At 58.3% G+C, this 13,706-nt stretch overlaps 1 protein-coding gene across 1 annotated transcript; it reads right to left on the reverse strand.

Moving 5' to 3' along the window:
* Positions 1-800: 800 nt before the first annotated feature.
* LOC125623869 (uroplakin-3b) lies at positions 801-11,999 on the reverse strand. Its single transcript, XM_048823854.2, has 6 exons — positions 11,862-11,999; positions 9,069-9,218; positions 6,431-6,653; positions 3,995-4,071; positions 3,457-3,586; positions 801-3,087 (listed from the first exon to the last, which is right to left on the reverse strand). Exons 1-6 carry the CDS (start codon positions 11,926-11,928, stop codon positions 2,925-2,927), a joined length of 810 nt encoding a protein of 269 aa, XP_048679811.1. The 5' UTR covers positions 11,929-11,999; the 3' UTR covers positions 801-2,924.
* Positions 12,000-13,706: the final 1,707 nt, after the last annotated feature.

Raw genomic sequence — 13,706 nt, forward strand, 5'->3', positions numbered from 1 at the left:
TGATGTGTTATTGCTCTTGCCCAGTGGCGGATTAGCCCAGGCAATCGGGGCACCCCGACCCACCCAGCGCTCCTGCCGGGGAGTGGGTTTGGGGCATAGGGGCTTGTCCCGCTCCATCCACCCGCTGGGGAGCGGGGGAAGCCCCCACGCCCTGACCCCGCTCTCCAGCAGGAGCGCTGGGCGGGGAGGCGGGGACTGCATGTGGAAGGGGTGGGGCCCTCACTCTGGCCCAGAGCCCCACAAACCCCTCATCTGCTCTTGCCACACTACTACTAATGCCATCCAGCTCTGGCCAGCAGCAGATCTGAAAGCACTTTGTGAGGGAGGGCAGCACTGTTACCCCGGTTGTACCGAGGGGGGGACCAAGATAAAGTGATTTGCCCAAGGGAGGAGATCCCAGCTCTGCTGAGGCCCAGACCTGTGCTCGAGCTGCTAGGCCACACCGATTTCCCTCGAACGTATACGATTTTGAGGAAACCCCATGGGCCCGGACGTCCCCAGATCAGTGCGTTACTAACTAGGTACTAGCTACAAACGTACAAGGCCTCGGGACACCCGCCCCCACTGCTGCTGTGTTAGGGGCCGGTGGCTTCCACCCCAGCAGACACTCGAAAAGGCACACTGCCCCATTCCTGTCCACGACAATACCCCCTTCCTTGCAGATCGGGGCCAGGACTTCATGCCTGGCAGTGGCTGAGGGGCAGCAGGCACGGTCCTGGTGTACCTGGGCACGCTGGGCCCCAGTAAACGCCCGCTGCACCGTCCCTTTGCATGAAAGGCGCCACATAAATGCAACAGCATGACAAGGCATCGTGATACGTTTACTTGCAGTTACATGGGTCAGCCACAAGATGGCAGGGTGTGCTGCCTGGCATGCCCGAGGGGCTATGGTGGGGCTGGTGAGCAAAGCCCGGCAAGGCTGGGACGCGAGCTGCGTGGACCCTCTGTGGGCCTGTGGCGTCCCGTCAGCTGTTCTGTCGTACAGCTCCCTCCTGTGGCCCAAGGGCTGGGAGTCCCCGGACTGCAACCGCTGCCGAGGGCGCAAAGGAGGACAGCGAGGCAGCGGTTCAAAAATGCAAACTGCAGTTTACTTGGCCGGGCACCGATGAGTTGAAAAGAGAAACCCACCTGCCCCCAGCAGTATATACAAGAACCACAGAAGCTGAACCTCTCACACCGGCCGGCCGGCTGGTCCCTGAGGATGGCTTCCAATGGGGGAGGGGAAGGGAGAGGGATTGGGCCCTGGTCCTTGAAACAAGTTCTAGGGGCTATAGGGGAAAGCACCTAACGCCGCACCGCTGCTGGGCTGCTCCATCGCCTGGAGGGGCCACTCCATCCGGCAGCCGGCTGAGCTGGGGGCCTGCTCCAAGCCCAGTGGCTTCCATGGGTGTTGGGTGGAGTCCCTGCTCCCCCCCTGGGGCCTGGCCGGGGCCCTGCGGGGCTGGACTCTCAGACTCCAGGCAGAGATCTGGGAAGGCCAGGTGGGGGTTGGCTTGACCTCTTTCCTCAGCACTTGCTTGGCCGAGGGGGCCCGGGGCTGGCTCTGTTGCAGGGCTGCAGACGTCAGAAAGGGGCCCCCCCGTCAGAGATGAGGCGCCTCCCTCCCGGCCACTCCAGAGCCCTGAGCCACGCTGCGGTCAGCAGGCGTTGTGCACAGACCCCTGGGCTCCGGCCTCCCAGCACAGGTGCGCCAATGCTCCCGTGGGCCCGGCCAGGGCAGGGCTGTCATTCTAGCCCCAAGGCTCCTGCGTCAACGGCAGGCGGTGGGGAGGGCGGGGTGCCGAGGGGTCATTGTGTGTTCAGGTGCCAATCAGCCGGCTACACCCCTGGCTGGAATTTGCTTCTCTTTGACAGGATCCCTGCTCTAGATCCGGGCCCAAACGTCCCCAGCGCTCAGGAGGAGCGTGGCTCGGGGCCCGGCCCTGCACCCACGTGAACCTGGAGCCACATCTGCAGTGCCGGCGGGCCGGGAACACCTCCATCACATTCCTGCTGATAGGACAGACGGGTCCTATTCCCTACACTGGGGGTAAAGAAACGGGATCAAAGCACGGGACCCATTAGCCGGGGGGGGATAGTCTTTGTTTCTCAAAGTCTTTGTTTCTGGCTTCATAAACAGTTCCAGGAGGTGAATAAAGCCTGCGAGAAACAAACGACCGAGATGCCCTGAGTGTCACCAGTGCCCAGCCCCATGCACCTGCCTATTGGAGTTAACAGACAGGACCCTTTGACTGGCAGGAGCAGAGGACGTGGCTTGTTTACTCCCCTTCTTCCCCAGCTGTTGCTCTGTGTCCTGTAAAGTCAGTCCCAGGGAAGTGGGAAGCAGCACGGCCGGTCAGGCCAGGCTGGATACCCCAGATGGGGAGCATGGAGCCTCTCCTCTCCCAGAGCTGGTGATCCTAGAGCACCAGGGTGAGCGTGTGGGAGGCTGGGGCCTGGGGCGTCTGACAGGGATGCTGGGGTTTGGGGCGCGGAGGGAACGCTGGGCAGCAGGACGTGTGATGGGGATGCTGGGGCATGGGGCGTGATGGGGATGCTGGGGGTTGGGGAGCAAAGGGGACACTGGGGCCCAGGGTATATAGGGGACACCAGGCAGCAGCGTGTGTGATGGGGACACTGGGGGTTGGGGAGCATAGGGGATGCTGGGATCGAGGGTATATAGGGGACGCCGGGCAGCAGGGTGCGTGATGGGGATGCTGGGAGTTGGGGAGCATAGGGGATGCTGGGATCGAGGGTATATAGGGGATGCTGGGCAGCAGGGTGCGTGATGGGGACGCTGGGGTCCGGGGTTTACAGGGGACACCGTGCAGCAGGGTGCGTGATGGGGAGGGCACGGAGTGTATAAATGGGATGCGAGGCTTCTGGGGGTGCCCGTGGGCTGACTGCTGAGCCCAGGACGATGGCCTGCGGGAAGCTCTGGGCTCCTATGGGGAGGCGGCCGGCGAGTGAGGCCGGGGCACGTCGCTGTGGGGCTGGGCTGGAGCCTGCGACGGGGGGATGTGGTGGGTATCATACTGCCTCTCTCTGAAGGACCCGACGCGTGGCTCCTCCGGGACCGCGGGCTCCTCTCGACGCCAAAGCTTAAAGCTGTAAACAAGCCACAAACAGGCAGCTGGTGAGCACCACGGACCACGCAGGCAGCTCCGCGGACACAGCACCCAATCCTCCTGCAGCGCCAGTGGCTGCTGGGGGGGCGCCCTGTGGGGGGGGGCCCAGTGCTGCGGGCCCCACCCGAGCTGCTGCCCTCTGATCCCAGGGTGCTGAGCAGAGAGGGTCGGTGCTTCGTGAGTGCCAGGTGGGGAGGGCAGCTCACTCGCCATTCCCCAAAGAAAGCAGATCCAGAGCGTTCCCACCAGCCTGGGCTCACAGATTCCCGCCCCTGCCCCCTCCAGGTCGAGCCAGTCTCTGCTTCAAGGCTGCACCGGGCTGCGCTTCCCTCCAGGCTTCGGCACTCACCACTCGTAGGCGACCGTGCAGAGGAACAAGATCACCAGGATGCCGATGAAGCTGGAGAGGATGGAAGTGATGACGACCATGGTACCGCTGCGCCTCCCAGGCCAGGTGTCGATGGAGCGCGCCTTGCGACCTGGGGCACACGGCCGGGGAAGCTTTCACTGCGGGCAGGGAGCCGGAGGGGACGGGCTGGGAGGTGCCGGGGATGGTGGTGGGGACTGAAGGGATCCAGCAGGGAGGGAGGTGCAACGCTGTTCTACTGACTCACCCTGGCAACTAGACCAGGTGGGCCCAATTAACGACAACTCAGGAGTATCTCTGAGCAGGGAGGGACAGGGGGCCTGCAAGGAGACACCCTGGGAACTGCCAGCTCTGGCTGGTATGTACCATCCTGTCTAACAAGCCCTAAGAAGCGTGCAGAGGGTGAGTCAGGAACCCAAGTCCCTATTTGTTGCCTTGAGAGTGGGCTTAAAGGAGACAAGAACCCTCCCCCAAGATGCTTACAATGCAAGAAGCCCCTTCCCTGTTCTTCCAGGGTTACCTTGCTTCAGCATAATTTGTTGGGACCATCTTGTCTCTGCCTTGGACCCATTGGTATCCAGGATGAGGAATTTCACTCTGAAAGAGGGGGCGACAAAAGGAGAGAGAAGGTCAGGGAAATTTGGCAGGGCTCCAGCCCAGCCCACGTTGGAGCATCAGGGATGCAGCTGCAAACGACAAAGCCACCGAGACCTATCATGCTTGGAGAGCAAAACTGACCCAGCTTGTCATTGACAAATACTGGGTTTGTCTGTCCACAGGCTGTTTCCAGATAGCTGGCCCAAGACACCAATCTCTTGGACCCTCTGCTGGTACATCTCGCTGCAGCTCTACTGAATCCAATGGCACTATGGTGAATTACACCAGTAGAGGATCTGGCTCTTTCTCCTTGCCATCACCTTTACCCCAAGCCCTAGTTATTCAAGGCTGGAAGGGCCCATTCTGATCATGTAGCCGGACCTCCTGCAGAACCTCCCCCACTCATGCCTGGGTTGAGCCCATAATTCCCACTTGTCCCATAGCGTCCTTGTTAGAAAGCCATCCGCTCTGGCCTTAGAGACTTCAGGAGGTGGAGACTACCCTGGGTCTCAAAGTCGGTTGGTCCAGTGGCTAATTAGCTTCACTATTAAAAACTTATGCCTTATTCCTGAATTTGTTGAGTCTCAGCCCCCAGACAGTGGATCTTATTCTTAGTTTCTCCGCTAGATTAAAGACCCCCAAAGCAGATGTCAGATGTTCAGTATTATCAGCCTTTGGTATATCAGGACCTAGGTACGACAGTCGTCGGCAGGAGCAGTGTATGCTAAGAGAGACACTCGGACTGTTGTGGTTAAGGATACGATTTAGTTACGGAGGTCACAGATTCTGTGACTTTACTGGACCTCCATGACTTCAGCTGTCAGCAGTAGGGGTGGAGCTGGGGCTGTCAGTCCCCCTGCCCCCTGGGGAGGGGCTCGGGCTCTTAGCCCCCTACCCCCAGGGTCCAGCTGTCATTTCCACCCCCCTGCCCCCAGCCCTCTCTTCCCTGCCTTTTGGCTCCAGTGAATTTTTGTTTATTGCCTGTGACTGGCCATGACATTTACTAAAAATAACAGTGACAAAATCTTAACCTTAGTCACGGTCTATGGAATCAAAGTCCTCCTTAAGCAGGAGGTATTTGTTAAAGAAAACAGCTACTGACTAGAGACACAAACAGGTTGCCACGCAGCTCAAATTCCAGCCTGGTTACCCTTGTTTACCAGGCACCACGCCCTGCCTGCAAGTGTATGGAGCACAGGGAGACATCTAGTGGCTGAACGTTATACTGCAAGTAACCTGTCCTCAGACAGCCCGAGGAACTTCAGTTCTGACGTAGAGGTTTGTTCTGTATCTTTCTGTGTATGTAGAAACCTCCAAAACGCAAAGCCCCCTGGTGCCAGCAAATTTCCTGGGTGAGATCCTGCCCTGAGACACACCTGCACAACCCTGCTAAAATCAACGGGCCGGAAGGATGTAAACTAAAGGCAGAATCTAACCCAATTCTCCGCTCAGGTAGCCAGCACAGGGGTCTTCTCTGGTTGCTTCCCTGGTGGTGCCCCTTTTCCCGGCACCATGTGGGATTAGATATCTGCAAACCGCTCTGCCCGCCGTGCTCAGGAGTTAGCTGGTGTCTTAAGACAGGGGCTGGGGAGTAACGCTTCAGAAATAAGGGGAGAAAGAGAGAGAGTGGAAGAACAGTGAGAAGAGAGAAGGAATACTGGTTTTCTGAGCGGCAGGTGAAGAAGAGCAGGTGACTCTTGCATCAGGACTGCGAGAACGGCAGAAATGAACACATTGGGGCACTCATCGTTAAAGAGCCAGTTAATTACAAAAGGCAACTGAGGGACTGGAGTGGAAAGAGGTGGAAGACTCAGCCCTGTGATCCGGGAGCCAGGATCTAGCAGGCTCCTTAAACTTCCTTGCACCGCAGCCAACCCAGCTGCAGAGAGTGGGTTAAAAAGAACCGGGAGCCTCCTTAGCAAATGCATGTGCTGGATTCTGTGCGCGAGTGAGTTCTAGACTGGGAAAGAGCAAGCTTCGAAGGTTGCAACGGGTGCTGCATGGATCCGAGGAGACAGAAAGCCAGAGAGGGTGGGAATGGAGGGACAGGGGGAGTTAATATTAAAGAGGTTAAATTTGTTATCAGGAATCTCTTTGGGACAGGGACCATCTGTCTATGCTGTGTCTGTACAGCGCCTTGCACAGTGGGGCCCTGGTTCAGGACAGTGGTTCCTAGGGGCTACTGCAAATACAGGTGATAATAAACCTCTAATCTCTAACTATACGGGGCTGAGCCTCCTCCTGCCGCCATCCGCGTGAGTCCGCTGTCTGCCTGGGAGTTACTCCTGATTTCCGCTGTGTGAGGGAGAGGGCAGTCAGGCCCCGACCTGCAGGGATGCCTGGGCTCAGACTGTCGTACCTGTAAGGCCCAGGATGAGGCAGGGGTCCGTTGCAGTACTCCAGGCTGCGGTCATCTTTGCAGGAGGTGTCACTGCCAACCCGGAGCACGCTAGCGGCCCTGTTTTCAGCACACGGGTAGAAGGCAATGGAATTCTTCAGCGTCATGTAATGGAGAGCAGTCGATAGCTTCTGGTAGGGAGGGATTTGGATCTTGGAGGTTGGATTTTTGAAATGGGATGTGGCTGTGGATGAAAGAGAAGAGGGCGTTCCCGGATTAGGCGGGAAGACTGGGCTGGTGGTCAAGGTACTTGACTTGGGAGATGGTCGGTCCATTCCTAGCTCTGCCACTGACTCCAAGGCTGACCCTGGGCAAGTCATTTAATCCCACAGTGCCTCAGTTTCCCCACCTGTAAATCTTTCCTTATGTCACAGATGTGCTGGGAAGCAAAATCCATTGGTGCTGAGTGGCACAGATGCTGTGGAGACAGGGAGCCTAGAAAAGCCCCTAAATACATTGGAAAAACCTGCACCCCAAACCCCGTAAGTATAGAAAGGCACAGGTTCGGAATGGGGATTGTTCCAGGGCAGACCCCTGACTGCTAAGGTCATTGCTTGAGCAAACTCAGCCTCCCCCTGTGACTGTGAGTAAGGATGGAGCTTGGGTTGATCTGCCCTGAAAGCACAAGCTGCTACTCCTTGGGCCAACATAGGATCTCCATTAGCTAGAGCAATGTTAGGGCTTGTGACCTGACCAGGGATCTGGCTTCACTGCAGAGCTAACTCTGGCTTGTACTCCTGGGCTGCCCCCAGCCCTCTTCCTGTCCACATACCAAACCCTCTCACCCGAACTGAGTGGCGTTTTCAACCCGACTAACTGACCCAGTAGGGGGGACAGGCTCAGACCCAAGGGAGGCTTTCCCTCAGGCTAGCCACCTGTCCATTTTCCAGCGGGGACACCGGCTGAACCATGCCAGTGCTGATCACTGTGCTGCCTTCCCCCGATTCACCCCGTGTGCCCAGGAGGACAGACCTGCTCTCCCCAATTCACCGCTCAGCTCACTGCAGCGCTACGAACCATGGGACGGGCCCCCTGAAGTTACTTTGCGGCAGGGCTGTTGACACCTGGGTGAGGCTAGCCCAGGAGCTCGGCTCCAGGGGCTGATCACCTGAGTTAACTCTGCAGGGAAGTCCTTCCCTACATTTGACCCTCCTCCTCGGTGGGTGGGGGGCGGGGGGCCGTGTTCAGCCCAGCTGCTGCATTACTGGCTGTCGTGCCACAGTGCCGCAGGGCCTAAGTGTACGTGTCCCCGTGTGAACATAAGCAGGAGGGATGGCCCACGGGTGGGCACTCTCCTGCTGTGAGGCAATGATTCTGCCCTGTGCACACGAGGAAGCAAAATCGCGAGAGTGGCCCGTGGATGGCGCATCGCCAGGCCGTGGGCTGCGACAACCTTGTGCCCAAAGCCTGCGGGTCCCAGCGAGGGTGCTGCCACGCCGGGACAGAGAGCGGTGCGTCGCCGCGGGCATGGTGCATGGGCGAAAGCTGCGAATCGGTGGCAGCGAGACACGCTGCTGGGCTGAAATGCACAGGATGTTCATGATTTCCCAGTGCTGGGGAATGGAGCGGGGGCCGCAAGACTGTCTACATTGCAGAGCACTCTTCCGTCAGCCTAGCTGTGTCTACACTGGGGGCTGCATTGGCACAGGGCGAGCGGTTTTTCCACAGAGCCAGCACAGCTATGCCCTCCATGGAAATGGGGCAGTGGGTAATGAACGTGAGATCACTGCCAGGCTGGCTGGGTTAGGAATCCAGAGGATTCTTGCTCCCCTAGGAACCATGGCAGGTCGTTAGCTTCTTGATCTGCGGCAGGATTTTTTCAAAGGGCTGGGTAAAGCGAACCCCACGCTCAGATATGAGCAATCCAAAGTCACGCTCCAGGGCATAAGGTGAGGGCTGCAGGGGTATTTTTGCTCCATTCACAGCATTGTGCAATTGGCTAGGTGTACGAGGGAGCAGGTGTTCTCCTGAAGCCGCAGCTGGAGGCAAGATGCCAAACCTGAAGGACCAGGGGGCGGCCTGATCCGGTGTGGCAAACCCCACATTCCTAGGAATCTCTAGAGCCCAGCCTAAAATGTCATGCAAACACGTATTTCTCTGAACTCATTTACATTTTGGTGTCCTCGGGCTCCTCTCCTGCTTGGCTGGGCATAGTGCAGCTCATTTGGATGGCCGCTTTCCACCCTGCCTGAATCTGGCCTGGACAGAGGATCTTATTTAGCTTCTCGCTAGCTCAGGCCTCAAGGAATTGAGGCAGCCAAGTTCAGAGGTTGCTTTTGAAAATTTGAGCCTCCGTGACTAGCTCAAGGCCACAGAGTGAGACAGTTGCAGAGCCAGGACTAAACCACAGGCCTCCTAGTGCTGTACTCTGACCCCGTTGCCTTTACTAGGGCAGGGGGTAACCCAGGGTAGCTGCAAATTGGTGCCCCTTAGAGAGGGCACACAGCCCTACAATCTCTCAAGCGAGGGAGGAAGGAAAAGCCAGAAGGGGAATAGAGGCGGCTGTGAACTTCCTCCTCAGACAGTGCCATATTGGGGCTGGCAAAGGCTGTTGTAGGCGCAGGGAAAGGTGCCTGGCGGGGTCTGGAGCCACACGTACCGTTAGTGAAGGCAACGACGAGCCAGATGTCATCGGTGCCGTTCACGTACTGATCGAAGATGCAGATGGGCTGGTCCAGTGTGAAGGTGGTAGCGGTGAGCTTCCCTTCCAGCGACTTGGCAGTGATCTGGGGCGTGTAGGGGACAGTCTCTGGAGAAACATAAAGGGGAACACACAAAGTGAGGCGGACACGGGGCCCAGCAGAGAGAGGGGTGGGGAACCCAATGCTTCTCATTTCCCTCTGAATGTAGGTGTTCCCCAGCATTGTCACCGGGCTGATGGGCCCACGGCAGCTGTGGTCATAGAGTGAGCATTCATAGAATCATAGAAGATCAGGGTTGGAAGGGACCTCAGGAGGTCATCTAGTCAAACCCCCTGCTCAAAGCAGGACCAATCCCCAACTAAATCATCCCAGCCAGGGCTTTGTCAAGCCGGCCCTTAAAAACCTCTAAGGATGGAGATTCCACCATTCTGAGCCGGATTCTGAGCATAAATCTGGAGTAACACCGCTCAAATGAGTGCATAGGCAGCCGGTGAGCTGTGACAGCTGCTTACCCTGCTGACCAGGATGGGCTCGGTTCCACTGGGTTCCCCTGGTTTGCTGCACCCCCTGGTCTCTCCTCTCCCACTCCGACTGGCACCTCTTTGTGGCAGGGGCCAACACTTGGTTGCAAGTATGTACAGCTCCTAGCACCGTGGGGGCCTTGATCCATGCCTGGGACACAACCACCCAAATACGCCAACGCTTTGAAGCGGTGTAACAGAACCAAAGTTGGCCTGGGGTCTCCAAACAGAGACCACCCACCAGGGCACTCGCTAATGGTTCCAGTCGTTGTGCCCATTTCACACAAGTCACCAGCGGGCCGCTGGATCTTAGCAGCTGAGTTCTCTGCTGACCTGGAGCGGACCCGAATCCGTGACCGAGATGAGAAAGGCTCAGTCGTGCACAACCAGTACCCTAGCGTGTCCCTTAGCACGACTCACAAAGGGATTGGACGTGGCTCCGGATCACAAGAAGATCCAGCGTTATCCTACTTAATGCTGAGGGATCTAAGACTTCGTGCTTCTGGGCACAAACCCGGGCCTCTGATCACAAGCCGGATTCACTGAAATGGACCCTACTGGCATTTGGGGCCTGATCCTCAGTTGGCGTCATTGGGCTACAGGGGTAAACGGGCATTGCTCCATTGACTTCCATGGAGCGACCCTGATTTACACCAGCTGAGGATCTGGCCCTCAGCATCCAAGGTGATGGATGCCCCCCACTGGAAATAGCTTCCTGCAGACCAGCTAAACTCAGTCCGTTAGACCCGTGGGAATCCGGAGTCAAGCCAGATTCACACTAGTGTAGCTGAGCAAAGTTCCCCCCCACCCACATGAAATTAGAGCAGCCCGTGTTGGGGAGAACTGGGGGGCCCGCCGGGTGTGCTGCTGAGCTGAACGGACAGGGTGGGTCCCGGCGGCCGGCTGGCCACCCTGCAAGGCACAGGAGTCCCCGTGGCCGTGGGCACGGCAGCTGGTGACGTCGTGTGATGTCCGTACCGATGCAGCAGCCTGCCTGCCCCGGGGGGCCGTGTCGCCCCGACATGGTGCGAGATCAAATCCAGCCACGTCATGATGCAGCAACACAATTACCACCACCAGCGGGTCACTGTGCCCTGCTGGGCAAACACAAACCCTCGCCGGGAGCGCCGTCCCTGCTGATGAGCTCAGCACGCTGCGGCCTCCGGGCCTAGGACCTCCACGCTGGGCTGGCAGCCTGCTCCCCAGATCCCCTGGGGGTGCGGTTGGTGTGGTAGCACCGGGGAGCCCCGCTCGTGGACTGTCCCTGCCCCACGGAGCTCACCTGCTCTGGCACGAGGTGGGCAGCACCAGCTTCTGGGATCATGTGCCCCGTGGCCTCTCTGCTGAGGCTGAGCACAAAGGGCAAGCCAGCATGGCACCAAATCGCCGCCCGCCCGAGGCAGTCGCTGTCAGTCGTTCCCACAATGGGCTGGCTCAGAAGCCACATGCCTGAGGTGCAAGGCTCTGTATCCCCATCCAAGCAACAGAGACCCACCTCCTGCCCAGGCTATGCTGAGGGACCGAGTCTGGGACAAGGCCCCCGCTCCCTCTCGCCAAGGGAAAGCCCTGGTGGAAGCCAGCCCAGCTCCATCCTGAAGCCGGGGCTGCCTTCCCCAGCGGGTAACTGCCCCAAACGGGAGCTAATGAACTCGCCCCATATCTGATCACTCCAAACGCCCTGGAGGTCAAGGGGGCCTCCCAAGGGCCTCCCCAAACTGCTTCCCAACACCAGTCTGAGCAGGGGTTTAACAGCTCCCAATATATGCGGGGCGGTGGGGGGGGGGGGGGTTGGATCCCCCTGGCAAAGACCTTCTGGGGAAGAAAAGGTCCCCCCAGATTCTCTCTCTCTGCTAAGTATTTAGGGGACAAGACCCTTCAACCCCACAGCTTCTCCCTTCCTCTCTCCACCCCATAGCGTCCCTCCCCACCCTTCCACCCCATAGCTTCCCTCTCCCTTCATCCACCCCTCTCCCTTCATCCACCCATCGCGCTCCCGTCTCTGCCCATCCATCCCATAGCTTCCCTCTCCCTTCCCAACCATCCCATAGCGTCCCTCCCCACCCTTCCACCCCATAGCTTCCCCTTCTCTGCCCATTCACTTCATAGCATCCCTCCCCACCCACCCACCCCATCGCTTCCCCTTCTCTGCCCACCCACCCCATAGCTCTGCCCCTCCCCAGCAGGCAGTACCACCAGACCACTATCCCCTGTAATAGTCAAAAGATTCACCTAGGACCCTGCCCGCGCTGATCCCAGTCAGCAGCAGCAGCAGCCCCATTGCAGCAGTGGACGGCATGGGTTCTCTGTCTGTGTCTTGGCCTGACCTGGAGCAGGGCAGCGAGGGCCCCAGTGCCTCGCTCTCTGTCCTGTGCACTAGTGTGAAGAGGACGGCAGAGAGGAAAGATCTCCCCTCTCCCCCCCCCAGTTAAGATATGTCCCTGCCCCCAGGGTCTCTGCTGTGCCCTCCGCCCCCCCAGCTCCCAGATAGCAAACAAGTCAGGCTGGTTCTTCAGCAAAGCTCCAGGGCCCCAAAGGCTGGTCATGAAAGTGGCCGGGGTAGAGAGAGCCCAAGACAAGCGGCCGTTCCCCAGTCAGGCTTGCAAGAGTGGAATGAACGTCCCCGGGGCCGGGTTTCCTTGGACCCCGTGTGCGTTGCCTTGCTCCACCTGGCCCTCAGCTGGGAGCCTGACTCCCAGGGTGCCATTGTTACTCTCCAGGGGCCTGGATCCGAACCCCATGCACAGGGAAGGCAAGAGGCTGAGCTCCAGGCAAGGATGCCTAGATGAGGTTCCCTGGCCTTTGCGCTGCAGGAGTATCACAATGGCCCCTTCTGGTCTTAAGAGCCCTGATGTTGAGGGGGGTTCAGCTGTGTTTTCATAGCACCCGTCCCTTTAAATGACCCTCGGCGGTAGGAGGGCATTACTGATGGAGACACAGGGAGGTGAAGGCCCAGCATGGTCAGAGGGGCTCAGCACCCACCCCTGGGCCAGATTTTCAGCCCATCGGCTGCTGAGATCTTTCCGACATCTGCCCCCTTGTTAGGTGCCTGCAGGGGAGTGGGGCTCTTTGAACCCCTGGCCCATTGCGGGGCCGTGAACGTCAGCGCCCATGTGCGGCAGAGCTCGACCTTGAACGCGCATCTCGAGTCCCAGTCCAAAATCTGGGCTGCCAGGCCACCTGTCCTGAACCCACTCCAGCTTCAGCCTGTTCGATTTGGGTTAATCTCTAGCGAGGATTGACCCAGACCCGCACAGGGGCCGGTTCAACTCCGGCTCCGAGCGTTACGCCCCAGGCCTCTGATTATAAACAGAACAGGGGTGATTAGTGGATGGAGAGAGCTCTTCAGTCAGGCATTTCACAGTGTTTTACACAGATGGAGCAACAGCATTATGCCCATTTTATAGATGGGGAAACTGAGGCACAGTGCCCTACACAGCTGACATTCCCAAAGTGGGCTCTGATTCTGAGTGGCTCAGTATTTGAGCCTTGTGGCTTTGAGTGGGCACCTCTGCAAGCCAGGCCCTTTATGTGTCCCACACTGGGACCCAAAATTGGAGGCAGCTACGTTTCAAGGTCACTTTTGAAAACTTCGGCCCCCGTGACTTGCCCAAGGTCGCACAGTGAGCAAGTAGCAGAGCTTCCTGCTGCCTAGGTGGTGCCTTTACTCACTGAACTGTGCTGCCTTATGAGCTACAGAGCTGTATTGTGCATGCCTCGGCAACATGCTAATTCCTATCTTCTCCCTCTCCTTCTGGGCCTGTGGGGCTGGAAACACGCCTCCCCCACAGCTTTCACATGGCATTCCTGCCATTCCAGAGAGCGCAGAAATAACTCCTCCAGAACGCTGTCTTCCTGCAAAGTGAGAGGGCCCCTGTCCCCAGTTCCGGCATCGAGGTTATTACCTAGAGACAGGTGGATCTGTTTCAAGGGTAATTAGGAGAGAGGATTGTACAAATCACCAGGCAAAGGAAGCTCTCTGGGCCGGACTGCATTTTCAGTGATGGGACAGTAAATCGCGCGTGTGTGTGTGTGTGTTTTTCCAATGACATAAAAATGTTACCTAAGGAGAATCGG

This window comes from Caretta caretta, chromosome 17 (assembly GCF_965140235.1).
Source record: "Caretta caretta isolate rCarCar2 chromosome 17, rCarCar1.hap1, whole genome shotgun sequence".
In the NCBI taxonomy this organism is placed as follows: domain Eukaryota; kingdom Metazoa; phylum Chordata; order Testudines; family Cheloniidae; genus Caretta; species Caretta caretta.